At 43.8% G+C, this 19146-nt stretch overlaps 1 protein-coding gene across 1 annotated transcript in view; it reads left to right on the top strand.

Moving 5' to 3' along the window:
• LOC106724749 (latent-transforming growth factor beta-binding protein 1-like) overlaps positions 1-19146 on the top strand; it is a 136543-nt gene that overhangs the window by 109566 nt on the left and 7831 nt on the right. The window contains exon 3 of the mRNA XM_014533185.1: positions 4388-4557. Coding sequence (XP_014388671.1) covers positions 4388-4557 — 170 coding nt within the window. The remainder of the gene's footprint in view (positions 1-4387; positions 4558-19146) is intronic.

The raw sequence follows: 19146 nt of genomic DNA, 5'->3' as shown, positions 1-19146 counted from the left end.
ATCAAACTGAACTGCCAATTGAAGACTCGCCGAAGATAAGTCTTACAACCAAGGAATTACAGAAGAAGCCACATTGAGACTGGTAGGACGGGCGGAGATGCAAATAGGGCTGGCTCTGCTCCCATGGCAGGGATTCCAGAGAGATATCTCAGCTGTGGGGGTTCCCCCAGAGAATCGTGGGGTCTCAACTGCAAGCCCAGAGCCAGTAAGTGGCGCCCACATAACATCTGGCTGTGAAAATCTGTGGGGATTTTATCTACCAGGGAGAGACGGAGTCTGCTAGAGACACAGGCACCCCCAAAGAGGGCCAACACACAAAATCTCATTCACAGCCACTTATGCTGGGCTCTGGCAGAGGGAGGGTAGAGTGGACTAGAATTGTTAGAAGAGAGACTGGAGTTTGTGACTCTGGGGAGAAAGCTGAGGGGACAACCACTGTGAGCACTCCCCTCCATAGGGCACGAGCTTGGGGAAATACAATAGCTCCATCCTCTGGACTCCCTGTTGCCCCACCCTGTGGAGCTCACACCCTGCCGAGGAGTCAGCTGCCTGGGTCAGGGTGTAGAGGTCTGGGCAGTCTCAGGGGTTATCAGTTACTGAGTTTATGTGGCTTTGGGGCAGAGGATATTCCCTCCACTTTCCTATAAACCTGATAGGCACCTCCCTCTCAAGGGAGATCTGCTAGCTCTACTCTCCAGGCTCCTGGCGGCCCCACCTTCCCCATTCCTGCAGAATCTGGGCAGAGTGAGTTGTATGGCTCTAAGATGGGGACCAGTACCCCTCCCAACCCCCCATTGAATGGAAGGGAGGGGGAGAAACACAGAGAGAGAAACATTGATGTGAGAGAGACACATTAATTGATTGCCTTTCACATGCACCCGACTGGAACTGGGGATCGAGCTTGCTTACTGGGGATCAAGCTACGTGCCCTTGACTGGAATTGAACCCACAGCCCTTCAGTCCATGGGCCAATGCTTTAACCACTGAGAAAAGCTAAAGCATGGGAGGATTTTTACCTCGCATGCCCGAGCAGTTCAGAGCCTCCCTTCACACGGCCAAATCTTGGTCTGTTTGGGCCTGATAAACTCAGCTGGCTTCACCCTGACAACTCCCTGAGACCAGTGGATGGTAGTTAGACCTGGAATGCCCTGGGACATTTGCTGAGTGGCCTCAGACCCAGCACTGACGATGAGTTTGAACCTGTTATCTATCTGGTGAACACCGCATGCCCCTACATAGCGACTCACTGAGAACCTACCTCATGCAACTCTAGTGCCACCAGAGGCTCTTGCAGTAACTGAGCCTAACAGGCAGTCGGCCTGTGGAGACAGGTGGAGGCTAAAATTGGGGTGCCTTGGGACTTTTGTGGACCTGCCCCTGGGCCTGGTGCTGGTTAAAGCTGGCCTTGGTGTGCAGCTTGGTCCTTCCTGCACTCCGAGGCCCAGCAGAGGCATCCACAAACTGTGGATCACTTTGTAGCTTCAAACAGGTTGCCCAGGGCCAGTCGCAGGCAGCATCTAACATTGGCCGGCACCAAAGTCCATCCCAAGAGGCCTCAGAACCAACATACCCAGTGGCCAGCTTCAGACAACATCAGAGCAGGATCCAGTTAAACTTCCCAAGTGGCATATCCAGTGGGAAATCTTGGCAGGCACCAGACCCTACTGAGGCAAATTCCGTTTCATGTAGTTAGCACCTGCACAACAGCTTGTACACTGAGGTATGGGCCGATCAATCCCCACAGCCAGCCAGCCTGAGGGTTGACCCCACACAGGAATAGGCCAGTAGAGATCAAGACTCAATTACAACAGGAGGGCCCACATTAACCCACATAAGGGACATTCCTAGAGCACCCATCTTAGGTGATTAAGGAGACTATACCACTGGGTCCCACACAACACCTGCTATATAAGGCCATTCTACCAAGACTAGGAGTCAGAGCAGAAACAAACACAAAGAAGCAACACAAATGGGGAGACAAAGAAACATCTCCCAAATGAAGAAATAGGAGAAATCTCTAGAAAAATAGGTAAACGAAATGGAGGCAAGTAATTTACCAGATATAGAGTAAAGAAAAATGGTTATAAGGATGTTCAAGGAACTTCAGTGAGAACTTCAACAAAGAGATAGCAAGCATAAAAAAGGACACCAGAAAAAAAAGAAGAATACGGTATCTGAAATGAAGAATACACTAGAAGGAATAAATAGTAGCTTGGATGAAGCAGAGGATTGAACCAGTGATTTGGAAGACACAGTAGAAGAAAACATCCAGAGCAGAAAAAATAAAAAGGGATTTAAAAAATGATGATAGTGTAAGGGACCTTCTACCCCAGCATGTGCCCTAACCAGGAATCAAACTGGCAACCTTTTGGTGCATGGGACAATGCCCCACCAACAAAGCCACATCGGCCAGGGCAGTACTGTTTCTTAATACCAAACCAGATCATAGAGGAGACTTCCTGAAAGCAAGTTGAATGGCTATAGGGGTTTAAGTAGCATTTATGATTTTTTATTTATGAAAGTGCTCCCAAAGTTTGTTTATGAGCTGAACAGATTGCCAAGGATGTTATTTATATTTAAAGTCCCTCTGCAAACTGTTGAAGAATAAAGAAATTCCTAAAAAAAAGGTGCTAGATCTAGATCACTAGTTAATACAGAAGCACTCTCAATACCAGCTTCTTTTCTTAAAAAATTGATTGATTGATTGATTTTAGAAAGAGAAAAGAAGGGAGAGAGAGAGACATATTGATTTGTTGTTCCATTTATTTAATGTATTCATTGATTTATCCATGGATGTACCTTGACAGGGGATAGAACCCGAAACTTGGCGTATTGGGATGATGCTCTAACCAGTTGAGGGCCCCAGCTTCCTTCTCTTCCTCTATTTCTCATGGGTACCTTGTCCCCCTGAATAGCTCATGTATCAGCCCCAACTGGAATAACTCAAGTAGACCGAGTTTATTTTGGATTCAGTTACTGCTTTTGATGAGACACTGTGTGGTGGTGTTTTTGGTGGATGGACAATTCACCTTTCATACTGACCTGCCTTGGTGTCGTTTCTTCCTCTGGCTCAGAGCCCCTCATTTGGGGCAATCTTGAGAGTTTCGTGGTAACTTATCAGTGTGAGAATAGCACAGTGAACCATTTTCCTCAGTTAGAATATCGCAGTTTGGAAAAATTTTGTTCAGTTTAGTTGACTTTAATGTGCCACAGTCAATAAAATTTAAGATTACACCAGAGAGCAGGCAGGTTTCCTTCCAAAGGCCCCGTCTGCTGCTAAAATGCTCTGCCCATACAGTTTTAGTAGCAATTCAGCCCTTTTCTGGAATCAGTTGGTATATCTTCTACATATTCTTCATTATTTATTAGTCTTACTTAGCTAATGATTTCAGTTCTGTCTCTCAGGGAATGACTAAAGCTGGGTGAAGCTTATTATTTTAAAGTATACGTTACATGCAGCAGAAGAGAACTGTCATAGAAAATAAAGGGTTGGGCCAGGAGGGTGAAAACACAGTAATTGTGTTCAGGCGTCCCCGGAGATCTTGACTCATATTGAAGAAATAATGCGATTATGATTAGTCATTCTTATTATTCTTAGAAACTAGTAATTATAAAACATTGAACCCGAATAATACAGTTTTAATCATTATGAGAAACAGCATAAAATATTTAAATGTTAACTATATAGAATGAGTGTCTGTTTTTCCTGTCATCATCATCACTTATACTTCAAAAGATCATTTACATTTTTGCAGTTTTGTGTGTTCCCATTGTTACAAGCATTTTTTTCCTTAGCCCCGTGTGGCAGAGTCTGTGGTTCAGATCAGGAAAGTAAGACTCGGCGTGGTTGCCCCGCTTCCCTTCTAGCGTCAGGAAGGGCCCACTGTGTGTGGTACAGATTCCCATTGTTTAGTTTCGCCAAACGCCTTCTTAGGATTTCTTACATAACGCTTTTTCTGTATTCTATTCTGCCTTTATTCTCTTCCCATTTTCAACACTGCCTACTTATTTATCGGTTTACATAAAACACTCCTTTTTGTATATGTGCCTGGCCATGCATGTCTTTTTATTATTTACAAATGCCTTGTGTTTTGCATGGAGGCTTCTGGTAGCTGTGCTCTGAATCCTCCCTTAGAATCCACCGGCGGTGGCCCGTTTGTCCTAAATCTTCTCGACTGGCCAGGCAGAGTCCCTGTTAAATTGGAGGTTTCCAAGGGCAAGCTGTTAATTCCTTGGATGCTGTCAATGTCCAGCTACAGTATGTGAAGGAAAAATTGAGCCTGGAATGGAATTTATATTCCTGTCTAAGTTTAACTAACTTCTTATTCTTACTCGCCTTTTAAAATACCCATTATTTATTTCCTGTCCTCACTTTGTTTCTCCCCAGAGTGACACCCCTGTCCTCCCAGAATGTGGTGATTCATCACGGCCAGACCCAGGAATACGTGCTCAAGCCTAAGTACTTTGCAGCCCAGAAGGTGATCTCGGGAGAGCAGTCCACTGAAGGTTCGTTCCCTTTAAGATACGGGCCGGATCAAGTAGCTGCACCTTTTCAGTGTGAGTATCGTCCAGCCAATCATCTCTCTAAGTTATAGTAGCCTCGTCTGAAAACACTTTGGTTTCGATGGCTTGAATGTGTCACAGTAGATAAAATTTTAAAATCACTTAAATAAACCCACATTGGTTCCTAAAACAACCAGACAGCAGCACTGTTTTCTTATTCAGAGGAAAGGCAGTTTTCTTGGCTGTCGGAAAAGAATCTGAAGTGGCCTGTAATTCCGTTCCTGCAAGATGGTCCCATGTCTGAGACACATGTGTTCTAATTTTAGATGCAGTTATATGCCTGCCGTGTTTACATTGATAAAATATGTAGGAAGCTGGCCAGGATGCGTTCCTCGTGAGATGTGTGATATGCCCGAGTTATTCTCTGAGCACACCTGCAGTGGGTATTGTCCTGTTTTGGGGTCCGCGTTGTAGTGCATCAAGCAGATGGCGTGGCAGGTTTTCCTCTGGATTTGTAAGGAGCCATTGTATCAGGGGCCAGCGTGGTGAATCTCGCACCATGTGGGGAGCTCAAGGACGAGCCCTGGCTGCGAGGGTGGGGAATGTGATGATTTGCGGTTTAGGTATTACAGAGTGTCTCCTGGCAGCATCTGCAGAAAACGTTCCGGAGTGAGGCGCAGACCATTCAAAGGCCGGGGCTGGACGTGCGCACTCATTCCAGCAGCTTCCTGCTCGGTCTCCCGTTGACGGATGGCCTGCGCCATCCGTTGTGAAAGAGAATGCCAGTCATGAGGTGGGAAAGGACTGCTTTTCACCACCCAGAGTCCCGAGAATAGCTGAGATAGAATTTGTACTACTGTTTGGCACTTTAGAGGTCTGTGCGGATTTGATTCCCTGAGCCCATCCCACCTCCCCGAAATGGTCACTCATAAAATGATGGATTCTTCCCTCAGAATTGGTCACTTGACAAAAAGAGTATCTAATATAAGGTTTGTACATCTTACTTTGCATCATGTGAGAAAATTCTGCTCAGTGATTTGAGGCTGGGACCCCACCCCACACCCCCACAGAGCAGTAGTTTGATGAGGTTTATTGGGATGATAAAGAAAGCAAGCCCTGGGAATATTATTATTATTTTAAGTATGTTTTTATTGATTTCAGAAAGAGGAAGGGATATGGAGAGGGAGATAGAAACGTCCATGAGAGAGAAACATCAATTGGCTGCCTTCTGCACACCCTCTACTGGGGATCAAAGCTTGCAACCTGGGCATGTGCCCTGACTGGGAATCATATGGATGAACTCCTGGTACATGGGAGGATGCTCAACCAACTGAGTCACACTGGCCGGCTTTAATATTATTTTTTAATCCTCACTTGAGGACATACTTAGAGAGAGGAAGGAGGGGGGAGAGAGAGAAGGAGAAAGAATATCAATGTGAGAGAGAAACATTGATTGGTTGCCCTCTGTAGACCAGGGATTGAACGCACAATCCAGGTATGTGCCCTTACCGGGAATAGAACTGGCAACCTTTCGATGCACTGAACCACTCTGGGCTGAAGCCCTGGGGATTTTAGAGAGGGAGGAATGGAGAAATCGTGTAGCTCATCTCCTTGCCCTTCAGCCAAGAAAACTTCTAAGGCATGTGCAAAACAATAGATGTGTCCATCTTGTTTCTAAAGATCCTTTGACTTAAGTGCTTTGTTAATATCCCCCTTCTGTGTATATGGAGTTTTTCTAATCTTAATTTAAAAAACAAAAAAGAGGCACATCTTATTTCCTTGTGGTCTTATATAGATCACATATTTTTTAGAAGCTCTCCAAAATTAGAATGTGAGGGGGAGAGTTTTTGAAAGCTAATGATCATACTGATAGAGGAGAGAGTTTATAGCTACATGAAGGTATGGGGAAAGGTGGTCTGAGAATCACTGGCTAGACTGTGGTTTTGGTTTGTTACTTATGATTTGTTATTGGAAGAAAAATTCCCACTGTGTGTGTATGTATATATTTTAAACTCTCAAAGTTTTGTTCAACTGTCTTCTGAAAGATGAAATTATATTTTAGAAGGATGTGTTTCTTATCTGTGTGGCCCATAAATTTCCCACCCATCCTGTTTCAATGTAGTTTCTCTATAGTTGGGAGCTGGTAAAGTAATTTAGACTAACATGTGATCACAAAGATGGAGTTCTCTGTTCAACCCCTCCCCACCCCTCAAAGTTGGCAGTCGTTCAATAAAAAGGCCCAGGAACTTGCAAATAGCCATATCGGAGGCCAGGAAAGGAAACGGGGCTATTTTTTGCTGAGACCAGAACTCTACTGAGAACTGGAGGGCTAATGGGAAAGTTTTAAAAAGAGGTAGTTTGGCAGGACTATTAGGATACTAAAATAGCAAAATTGAGCCCGGTCGGCATGGCTCAGTGGTTGAGTGTTGACCTATGAACCAGGCGGTCACGGTTCGATTCCCGGTCAGGGCACATGCCCGGGTTGCGGACTCCATTTCCAGTGTGGGGCATTCAGGAGGCACGATCAGTGATTTTCTGTCATCACTGACGTTTCTATCTCCCTTTCTCTCTGAATAAAAAATAAAATAAACTAGCAAAATTGAGTAAGAACAACAATAGGAAGATTAATACTAGAAAGAAGTTACGAGTGACAGTTAAGATGGAAAAGTATTGTGCCCCCACATCTAACTCCACATCTACCTTTGCATGAGATAAAAAGGAACCCCCAAGGAAACTGTCCGGGTAACGGAAGGGGAGATTGAGAGAAGTCTGAGGAAGTGCAGAAACTTTGTCTTCTTTCTCATCTTCATAGAACAGACCAAATGCAAACAGACAAGCTCCTTTTACTGAAGGATATGAAGGCCCAACAATAGGAGTCGATAATTCTGACTCTTTAGAAAAATGGGAGTATTCTGATCCGGTGGGCATGATGAATCTTGGGATGGAACTGAGGGTCTGGGGTGTCCTCACAGTCCACTGTCATTACTGTGAGAAGCTCTGGGGACTAGAGAAAACATTTTGATTGGCAAAGAAACAAGCTGTGTTCCCCATTTAAGTGGGATAAAAACCATGGTCTACAGCAGTCATGGCGAACCTTTTGAGCTCGGCGTGTCAGCATTTTGAAAAACCCTAACTTAACTCTGGTACCGTGTCACATATAGACATTTTTTGATATTTGCAACCATAGTAAAACAAAGACTTATATTTTTGATATTTATTTTATATACTTAAATGCCATTTAACAAAGAAAAATCAACCAAAAAAATGAGTTCGCGTGTCACCTCCGACACGCGTGTCATAGGTTCGCCATCACTGGTCTACAGTAATTGCCAGTGGGTTGGTATAATACTACCTTGCAAGCAGTAATAACGATGTATTCCTCAAGCTGTAAGCATTGTGTGACCTAATCAGCTCATAATAGGAGGAGGCAGCAGCACTGCAAGCCCAAGTGAATAAGGATTTGCTGTTGACACCGTAAGCTAAAGGAAGGAGAATTGGTCTGAAGAAGCAGGAAGAGGATGAGGATGGAGGATGATGGGTTCAGTAAAGCAAAACGGGTTAAATAAAGTGCTAACTTTAACACTCTGCAGATAAAACAAACTGGATTGGGAGACACAAGCTATCAAGTTGCTGGTGAGATGTTCTCTGTTGCGAGGAGTAAATGGCATTGGAATTTCCCCGAGTTCGGATGGCATAACTCACCCCCCCTGTCTCACGTGTGCTTTTCCTACTTCGATTCTGTGTATTCACCAGCCTCTGCGGCACTTCCTGGGTAACGTGGCATCCTGGGTTGGATGTCCTCTGATTGCTGGATATCTCTAGTGATGATAACAGCACTTTATTTATTCATTGGTCTTAACAGAATTTAATTGGCATGAGTATCATCTAGAGCAGGGGTCCACAGACTTTCTTAAAGGACCTGGTCATAAATATTTCGGGCTTCCTGAGCCAAGACACAACTCGAAGATGTTTTATATAGGTACTTATATAACTATTTAAAATGTAACCATTTAAGACTCTAAAATGATTCTTAGCTAGCAGGCTTTAAAAAGCCGGGCAGCTGGCTGGACTTGGCTCAGGGGTTGTCGTTTGCCAACTGCTGACCTAGAGATTTACAGTCTCCCAGTCTACTGAAAATATCTAGGTTTTGGATCTGATTGGTGCTTGGAGCATGACAGTTGAGTCATAACCAACTGTTCTTTGTTGTCACAGCAGCCCACCCTCCTCACTCTGAAAAGTCTCAGACATCTCTCCACTTAGTTTGAAGGCAGCCAGAAAAGTGTACCAGTATAGCAGCGTTATTTATAATCATCAAAAAGCAAGAACAGTCCAGATGCCCATCAACTGGTAATGGGTGAACAAAATGTGGTATATTGTATAATTGGCTATTCGACCATAAAAAGTGCCGACACATGCCACAATGTGAATGAACCTTGGAAACAAATACTCAGAGAATCTAGACACAAAAGAATCCAGATCCAGAGGCAAATTATATGCCACGTCATGCAGAAAAGAAGTCCTAAGGATGGCGTGGGGTAGAGGGGTCTTCTTTATCCAGTATCTTCCTTGGTGACGTGTAGGAAAGCACTGAGGACATAAGCCAAATGCCGTTGTGCTTGGTTTAGTATTTTTAACACAGAGGAAGAAGAGAGGTTGAAATGACATGATAACATTTGAAAGGCAAATCTTATGAAAACAGCCCATTGAGATTATTAGAATACCACATGCTCAGGAGCAAACCCAAATAACTCACGCGTAAAGAGATTAGTTTGGCACAACCCTCTAGAAAAAGACCTTGAGAGTAATAAGTATCCACATCGAACTATCTGCTGTTGTAGTAAAAATACCGCGGAATGCTTGATAATGTTAAAACCAGAAAATTATATTTCTGTTATAGACTGCGGTGGAAGGACATTTTTATCATGAGGATTGTAAGTACTGGAGAACTTACTGAGGTTGAGTGTAGAGTTACTTATAAAGGAGATCCTTAGGATGAGCAGGAATATCCAGGTAACGAACATGGTTCCCCAGGCAGCTGGGTTGCAGGTGAGGCCAAGTCCTAGAGCAGTGACGGCGAACCTTTTGAGCTCGGCGTGTCAGCATTTTGAAAAACCCTAACTTAACTCTGGTGCCGTGTCACATATAGACATTTTTTGATATTTGCAACCATAGTAAAACAAAGACTTATATTTTTGATATTTATTTTATATATTTAAATGCCATTTAACAAAGAAAAAGCAACCAAAAAAATGAGTTCGTGTGTCACCTCTGACACGCGTGTCATAGGTTCGCCATCACGGTCCTAGAGCAAACAGACTGGGGACTCTCTGATTTAAATCCTCACCTGCTTCGTCTCTTTTTATCTGATCACTTTAATATTTGTAAATATTTAGAAATTTATACTTTTCTAAATGGGATTTCTCATTGCTAATTCCAGGTGTTTTCCTGTCAAGATGGACTTGGCTTTTAAATAGGTTATCTATATTTTGAAGTCATGGTCCAAAATGTTAGTTCTTTCAATTCAACAAAGCTGGAATTTTAAATTTCAGAAAAAGCAGATGTCCTCTTCTATACACTACCTTCCTAAAGTTATTAAAACAGATATAAGTCAGCCTCTTAAAAGACTATGCCACTTTGCCTCCTGCTGTGCTGAGATATGATGAGATAAGAAGAGATTGAGGACTGGCATTGCAAACATATGGTACTGTGAAATTACAAAAAGGAGTCGGCACCAGCCCGCTTTTTATTTTTACGTAAAGTGTTAAACGTAATCTTTCTGCCTCACTAAGCAGCCATAGTGGTGCAGGAATCACGTACACAGCCCCCGTTAGGCCACTTCTGACTGCAGGAAACCTGGTTCTGCCCGCACCGGGACCACAGGTGACATCTTAGCCCCGGATGCGATGGTCTGTGCTGACCTCTCCCAGTCCTTGCAGTAGGCCAGTCAGCTCCACTTCCACCCAGTGACCAGTCCTGGGGCTCCTCCATTTGAAGATAGAACAGCTGGTCTCAGGTCTGAGAAAGAGGCTTGCTGCCCAAGTCCCGGCATCCAGTTCTGGCCTGGCTATAGTCCATGGTCCCAGATGTGGACCCTTTAGGCGCTAGACCCCCCTACCCTCCTTCACATTTTGAATGATGCTGTGGTTGAATGTGCTAGTATCAGCCTTCAGGCTGTGTTCACACAAGCATCAAGAAGCATAAGACATGAAAGCATCTCAGGGCTTCGTGTAACAAATGGTGTATTTCCCATTGAAAAAAAAGGAAGTCCATGTGTCTGGTGTAAAGATTTTCTATGGTTACAAATTGGTACAGCAAATAATTACCGGTACAACTGTCTGTCTTCCTGGATGCCCTGTTGAGGGAAGTGAGTGGTTCTGCACAAGGTTAGAGGAGACATCTAAGATGTTTGCGTTGGCAAAACACATCTGAAGGTTAGGAGATACAGGCAGTATTTGGCCTGGACAGTTCTGCATATGCCTGCCACTTCCAGGGGGCGGGCAGACATCGATTAAAGGCTCTGGGTTCTCAATGCCAGTTACAGAATCTCCACAGGGAAGGTGTCTGTGGTGCATTCAGACCACCCACCATAGGATAGAAGTTGCCGCAGAGTGTGGAAGACCAAATTCATCCTCCGCTTGACTGACCCTTTGTGAAAGAGGGGAGAAGCCTTAGAGTGGCACCTGGATAAAGGCAAATGAAACTATCATCAGTACAGACGAGAATTACTGGGACCAGATTCTTTTGCACATGATGAACTGCAATAGGGAGCTCTTCAGAGAGGAAATGGTTTGAAAACGATGGTGAAGAAGAATCTGGTTCTAAGAACCACCTCACCTCATTGGGATGTTGAAAGTTGGGCTCTGAGTGATAGGACAGATCATGTGAAGAAAGAAAAAGTGTGCTGGCAACTCCAGTCCTGTGAGTTGCCCTCTCTGATAATTTATTAAAAAAACACAAATTTTTAGTGATTTCAGAAAGGAATGGAGAGGGAGAGAGAGATAGAAACATCAACGATGAGAGACAATCATTGATTGACTGCCTCCTGCATGCCACCTACTGGGGATCGAGCCCGAAACCCAGGCATGTGCCCTGACCAGGAATCTAACCATGACCTCCTGGTTCATAGGTCGATGCTCAGCCACTGAGCCATGCCAGCCGGGCTCTGATCATTTGTGATTGGTTGGGAGCCCTGTTAGGGCACAGCTTTGCAGATGGACAAAGTGGAGGTGAGTGTTCCATAGACACACCTTCTGGAAGCCCTCCCTGCATGCACACTACCTTTAGCATCTGGTGTGTGAACGAATGTGTCTTTGGGATTGGCCCCAGCCGACCCGCGTACTAAGTGGCAGTGGAAGTAGTACCAGCCAGCAACAATCTTACAAGAAGCTGATGACAACTAACAAGGAAGTGACTTAGCATCTAAGAGGAGTATCAACTGTGAAAACACACCACCTTAGAGAAGGAGTGATGGTAAAGCTCCGTGCTTTTGCCTTTGCCAAAGCAACAAGTTCCTAAAGCTGCTGGGTCACCCACACACCGTTGTGTGGGAATCAGGAACCTTGAGCTGGTTTCCCAGCTTCTTGGCAGTGTGGATGTTAGCAGGAAAGATGGCTAGCAGAAAATCACCCAGGCTTCAGTAAGCCTGGCTAAGTCGCTGTTGGTTTACACACATCTAGACAGCAAAGTCATAGGATACTGTGTACAAACTAACAATTAAGAAAGCATTCGGGAAGCTGGGCCAGTGTGGTTCAGTGGTCGACCTATGAACCAGGAGGTCACAGTTCCATTCCCGGTCGGGGCACATGCCCGGGTTTTGGGCTTGATCTCCAGTAGGGGGCATGCAAGAGGCAGCTGATCAATGATTCTCTCTCATCATTGATGTTTTTCTCTCTCCCTCTCCCTTCCTCTCTGAAATCAATAAAAATATATTTAAAAAATAAAAGAAAGCATTCAGGAAAGGTTAACATCAGGGTTTTGCTGAAGTGATGTCTTCAGGAATCCCGATTCCATTGAAGGACAGGGTATTACCTATTGCAGAGAAAGTTCCATGTGTGGTTTTCTCATGGCCACTGTGCCTCAGTTGGGAGGCGAAGGTGGGTGGTATGTTTTATCCAGGAGCTGTTTGATACTATCCCAGTCTGGGAAGGTATGTGAACATGAACGCTCTCCCTGCCTCCCGACTGCTCACACACAGTTTAAGATAGCTGGGGACGGTGGACATGGATTGATTATAAACACTTCCAGGAAGCTTATCCAGCAATATGGAAAGAACCGTGGAGGGAAACCTAGAGTGAAGGATGATGTAATCTAAATTCCCCAATGGGCAGCCTTTCGTGCAAGAGAAAGAGGCTTTAATCCCAAGGGCCCACGATTTCATAATAAATAAACCAATCCAAGGATGTTTCTGGGGGTTGAAGCTGAGTTCAAGATATTGAGAAATAAACACCGTATGGCTCCAGAATATTCTGTGATCAAAATGTGCTATTTCTAGGGAAAAAATAACACACATGAATTTACAGGTTGCCTGGTGGGGTGGGGTACTACAGAGCAACATTTTGGGAAGAGAAAATCTGCATTTGAAAAAGAAGAGAGATGGTGCTTACTCAGCCTAATTTTTTTTTTTTTTTTTGGCCAGGAAATGAGGGCTTTACTTGATTTTACTTCTGAGTGCGAAAATAGTTTCTAGGGAATTAATCTCTATTGGAGTTGAAATGATAGTTTTGATTCAAAATAAACAAGATTGAACAAAACACTGCTCATGAGACGCTCAGAAGAGAAAGTAGAATGCTATGTCTTCTCGTGTGTCAGTCTCCTTACTGAAGTGTCCTCTTAGCATTGAAAATGACTGCCTTGTGGTGAGTTTGTCTCTCCCCCTCTTTGCGGTAAAGACTTCAGTACCTTTCTTATATTTTTATATAACATTTCTTTAAAAAGAATGTTTGGTCCTGGCCGGTGTGACTCAGTTGGTAGGAACATCGTCCTGTACACTGAGAGGTTCTGGGTTCAATTCCCAGTAAGGGCACATACCTGGGTTGTGTTTGAGTTTGATCCCTGCCCCTGGTCAGCGGGCGTGCTGGAGGCAACCAATTGATGTCTCTCTCTCTCTCTCTCTCTCTCTCTCTCTCTCTCTCTCTCTCTCTCTCAAAATCAATGAAAATGTGCTTGGGTGAGGATTGAAAGATGAAAGACTATTTGTTGTAATTGTCTGTGATGTTAATTCTGCGTATTTTTCAATATTTACCTCGTATTAGCCCCTCGTGAAACTGAAATGTAATTAAACTGAAACCCAGCTGCCCCCATTCTCTTTTGTCCCCACATGAAGGGAGCAGACATTCATACATGGGAGGAAAACCTTTCTCCTAAGAGGTGCTTGCAGTAGCATTATATTTGAGTAATTCTCTGACAGGCAAACATTAAACCTTGAGAGAGATACATGTTTGTATGGCTGATGTCTGTATATGTATATATACACACATATGCATATGCATTCACTCATATATAACTATGAGTATTATTTAAACAGTCACTGTTGGGAACTTCTTTTTTTAACCACATATCAAGTATCCATGAGAAAAATACTTGTAGTTCTAACTGCATTTCACGAGTGTGTATTTCCAAGGATCCAGCTTTTTTTTTTTTTTTTAACTAAATGAAAACATTTTAATAGGCAGCAGTTGCTTTTGTGAAAAACCGCATCGTTATTTGAAAATCCCTGTCTCCTAGAAACAGATTTAGAAAGCTTTGGTGAGAGGAAGAAAAGCATCCGTGGAGCAGGTGAGAGGGTGGAGGCTCCCATTCCCTGGGTTGCTGGCCTCTGGGCTTCTTGTGTGGGATTGATGTCTGGAACCACACGCCCTGGCAGCTGTTGTTTTCATGAAGGCCACTTAATGGCTGCAGGTGCATCTGGTGATGGCACCGCCTGCCTCTGATCCAGCAGAAACCAGAGCTCTTGCTCCCACACATTCAGAACTTACTTATGCATAAGTTTCTTCCCTCCTCCCTCTTGCCATGGCCTCCTTGTGGGTGTAGTGGACTTTCCCACCCCATTGACTTTGACCTTGGCCATGTGACTTGCTTTGACCACTGGAGTGTGGGTGGAGTGACAGTGTACCAGCTCTGAGCTTTATTTTATTTTTTTAAATTTCTTTATTGATTAAGGTATTACATATGTGTCCTTATCCCCCCATTGCCTCTCCACCCCCCCCCACTCATGCCCTCACCCTCCTTCTGTTTTCTGTGTCCATTGGTTAGGCTTATATGTATGCATACAAGTCCTTTGCCAGCTCTGAGCTTTAAAGGGCCTTGTGTGGTTGCATTCTTCCTTCTACCACGAAAAAGGCCTGGATCCAGTCTGCTGCCATGCTAACTCCTTTGACACCTGCAGCTTTTCTTAGATTGTCTTATCAGCCAGGGAGAAAATTTACTTTTTAAAACAATCTGGACAAGTCAGTTGTTAGTTTCAGTCGAGTAGATGATACTGTTTTAATCAGACAGGATACCTACAGGTAAAAAAAAATGCTATTCTTGCCACAGTGGACCTCAAAAAGAGGGGCAGGGGTGTAGATACTTGACTCAAGAAAAACCTATCTGAGCTGGCCAGCTACCTCTAAGGAGACCTGGTAGAAGAGCAATGCCACCAGAGATGGTATTGATGAAATTAGATTCATCAGAGACTCTCAAGGAATTTGTAATTTAGAGTTGAACATTAAGCAGCTAAAACAGAAATGGAAAACCAAGTAAAACCGGCCAGAGAGAAGCTTTGTATCATGTTAATGTTGGGTACAAGAATGAAGTTTGTCAGCATTTTCTGAAAAGGGCTGGGAATAGGGCACCATACAATGTATTGCTAAAAGTACTCTGGATTCTTAGTGTCTCCCCAGTTAATTGAAATATATCCTTCATGAGGCCTGGCTCATATGGCTGGCTGTTCCTGGGTTTTCTGGAGACTTTTATCTCCCTTAATGCTGCACACAGCTTTACTACACCATCCCATCCCTGGAGGCAATGTGCATCCATCACAGTGTGTTGTAGCCTAAGACTCCAGCTAACACATGTTCTGTTTGTGCCCTTCCCTCTGACAGCTGCGTGTCCTGATAGCTCAGAGCACCAAAGATTGCCTTTTAGAGGGAAAACCCAGCTGCTTTAGTTCGTTTCTACACTCCCCTTTTAGCTCTTCCCCCTGTCCACACCCCCTCACTTCTAAGAAAGCTTGGGGTGGGTTGGCAGATGGACAGAGGGTGGGTGGGTCAGTTCCATCAGTTCCTAAGATCTCCGAACACTTAGAGAGTCGTTCTGCCCGGACTGGGGCTCAGTAGGGCCTCATGTGCTATTTATTTATGGTTGCGTACCAATTTGGATTTTTAATAGAGCATTCTTAGGTCTCAGGGGTTCTTGCTCACATGGAATGTCCAATTTCAGTTCAGTAGCGTGCTTTTCTCCTTCATCCCAGCCTTCCCAAGTACTTTGTGTCATAGTTTTCATAGTAATGCTCACTGAAAGTGTAGGAGAGGCACTGGGGTAGTGAGAAAAGGACAATGGCTTGTATCGAAATCCCAGCTCTACCATTTCCTAACAAAATCACCTTGGTCAAGTTTCTGATGAAAGCCTCTGTAGTGTCCCTGTCTGTGAAGTGGGCATGAGTGTAAGGTACGTGGTTGTGGTGTGTATTTTGAGCTCTGTGGCTTAGCAGGCACTCAGTACACATTTCATGAGTCCATACAGCATGCAGGCAGTGCTCTGTGCATTTAGAAAGATCCATAAGTTCTGCTTCTATGTTTTCTAGAATCTAGGCCTAAAAGAAAAGCAGAGAAGAGGAGTGTATATGTGTTTATGTTAGTTTATCTACTGCTGTGTAACAAATTACTCCAAACCTTAGTGTCTTAAAGCAACAAGTGTCTGACAGTTTCTGTGGTTCAGGAATTCAGAAGTACCTTAGGTGATTGCTTCTGGCTCGGTTCTTTTCTGGCTCAGTTGCCATCAGGGTAGCAGCAGGGGCTGCCGTCATCTGAAGGTTTGACTGGGGCTGGGCAATCTGCTTTCAAGATGGCTCACTCACATGGCCATTGGCAGGAGATTTCTGGTTTATTGCCATATGGCCTCTTCACAGGCTTTCACAGCATGGGTGCTATCTTTCCCCAAAGTGAGTGATTCAAGAGGGAGAGAGAGAGAGATAGAGAGAGAACAAGACCGAAGCTGCAGGGCCTTTTAGGATCTGCTCTGTGAAGTCACAAACCATCACTTCTGCTTCAATCTATTCCTGTAGACAAGAGTCACTAAGACCAGACCATGCTCAAGGGCAGGCAAGTGCACATCACCTCCTGAAGAAAGAAGTATTAAAAAAATTGTGGATGAACTTTAAAACTGTCAGTATTCAACTGGAGAGGCACTATTTTGATGAGAGTCAAAAGCAAAAGAGGAAGTTGAAAATGAGTAACCTAAAAAGAATGAAATGACAGCTGGAAGATTGACAATGCATAATTGCACATCAGTGATTCATTTCGTATTGGCCAACTAATCATTTTTAATTTATTTATCACATGATATTGGAGCACAGCTAGGTATAATAGGACGATTTTGAAAAAGGGATTTTTTTAGACTGAAATCTTTCCTAATGATGAGATCTATTGAATTAGGCAGTAATCCTTTGGGGAGAGACGTTAGGGCCATTTGATGGAGTCATTTAAAAACTGAGCCAGAGAGACGTGTGTGCTGGGAGGGAAAAAGACAGACAGAATCTGTATTCTGCAAGCTTGGATATCCCCGATTCTATAATTCTAAATTACTTCACAGATTTCAAAATGCCAGTTATCTTCCATATAATTAATTGCTTCACCAGATCAAACTGGAGAGTTGTTTTGGAAGTTGCGAAATGTTCACATCTTCAACTTCCTTAGGGCCTCTTAAAATAAAATGCATTCAAATGATATTTTGGTTTGCTCTGGATTTTGATTGCTTATGAGAAAGAACTGGACTCCCTGAGAGGCACATCGAGGTGTCTACTTCTGACCTGCAGCCGCAGTGACTCAGAATGCTGGTCCAGGCAGCAGGTTTCACTTCCCTCTCTGCCCTGTCTCTTGACTTTTTTTCCCCTTCAAGCAGAATTTAAATTTTGTAAGCTGTAAAAGGTCATGTTCTTCCTTATGTCTGCCTTTAGTGTAAGAGAGAAACTCCCAGGTTCCCTTGTGAAGATAATGGGGCATTCACCTTTGTTCAAGTTTTGTGCCTCACAGGTATTGGCTGTTTGAGGAAGAGTCACTTCTCTGCTTTTCCCTCAGACAATGGAATTGCCCTGGCTTCCCAGCCTGAGCTCCTACTACCTCGGGTCACTTACCTTCATTTCCTCCCCCTCATTCTTTCCTGTGTCCCTCACCTCTCACCACATGTTCTTTCCCCTTGTCAAAGAAGGAGACTCACCAGGTGACATGTATGTTATGAATAGAAAAGGAGGATAAAAATGTGAACCGTTTTCCTTGGTTTGAGTGGAGCCAAGGGGAGGTTGGAGAAGTAGACGTATGTTCATAAATAGAAGTATGTGCAGAGCCAGGTAAAGATGTGGGGCGGGGGAGGTTGCCATGTTTGGGCATGCCTGTGTGCTGAAAATCATGGAGGGAAGGGGGAGTTCAGTTGGGTCAAAAGGATGGAAGGTGGAGAGAAAAGGAGGAAAGGTTTCCTAGGAGTAGAAGCTGTATGTGAAGGAAGTAGGTGCGTGAGTGAGGACTGTTGGCCCGTCCTGCCTGGCGAATGCCCTGGCTTTTCATGGGGGATGCTGTAGGCCAGTGATGGTGAACCTTTTGAGCTCGGTGTGTCAGCATTTTGAAAAACCCTAACTTAACTCTGGTGCCGTGTCACATATAGAAATTTTTTGATATTTGCAACCATAGTAAAACAAAGATGTATATTTTTGAAATTTATTTTATATATTTAAATGCCATTTAACAAAGAAAAATCAACCAAAAAAATGAGTTCTCGTGTCACCTCTGTCACGTGTGTCATAGGTTCACCATCACTGCTGTAGGAGGTGAGGCTCGATTGGGTCTAGTCTAGATGGAGAAGGATCCTAACTTTTTTTTGAAGGAGTTGATTTTGCGAGAAATATTTGTCAGAGAAATTATATAGGCTCTATGGAATCCTAATTCTTAAGTGGCACTAAGGAAGTTGAAGATGTGAAGATTTCCCAACTTCCAAAACAGCTCTCCAATTTGATCTGGTGAAGCAATTAATTATATGGAAGAAAACTGGCATTTTGAAATCTGTGAAGTAATTTACAATTACAGAATCGGGGATATCCAAGCTTGCAGAATAGAGATTCTGCAAGCTGGGACCCCCATGAGAAATGGCCCCCACTTCGTCAAGCTTGTGACTAAGTCATGAAATTTGTTCCTTGGTAAACACATCGCTCAATAGATATCTATCCTTTTAGTCAGACTTGCTTCTCCACATACAAATAAACAGAAGTTATTTATGGAAATGCTGAGTGATAGACCGATAACAAATGCCTCCATCATGTCTCTTTGGGAAAACAACAAATGTGGGGATAAATAAATCCTAATTCAGTTCCAAATGAAGGGACAGAAAATGTGAGTCATGTGAAGCACATCTAATGCACTTTCTCTGTAAGGAGCCCATGCAAACTAGCCAGGTTGA

Source organism: Myotis brandtii, unplaced genomic scaffold (assembly GCF_000412655.1).
Source record: "Myotis brandtii unplaced genomic scaffold, ASM41265v1 scaffold953, whole genome shotgun sequence".
Lineage (NCBI taxonomy): Eukaryota > Metazoa > Chordata > Mammalia > Chiroptera > Vespertilionidae > Myotis > Myotis brandtii.
This window is presented reverse-complemented; position numbering and strand designations above follow the sequence as displayed.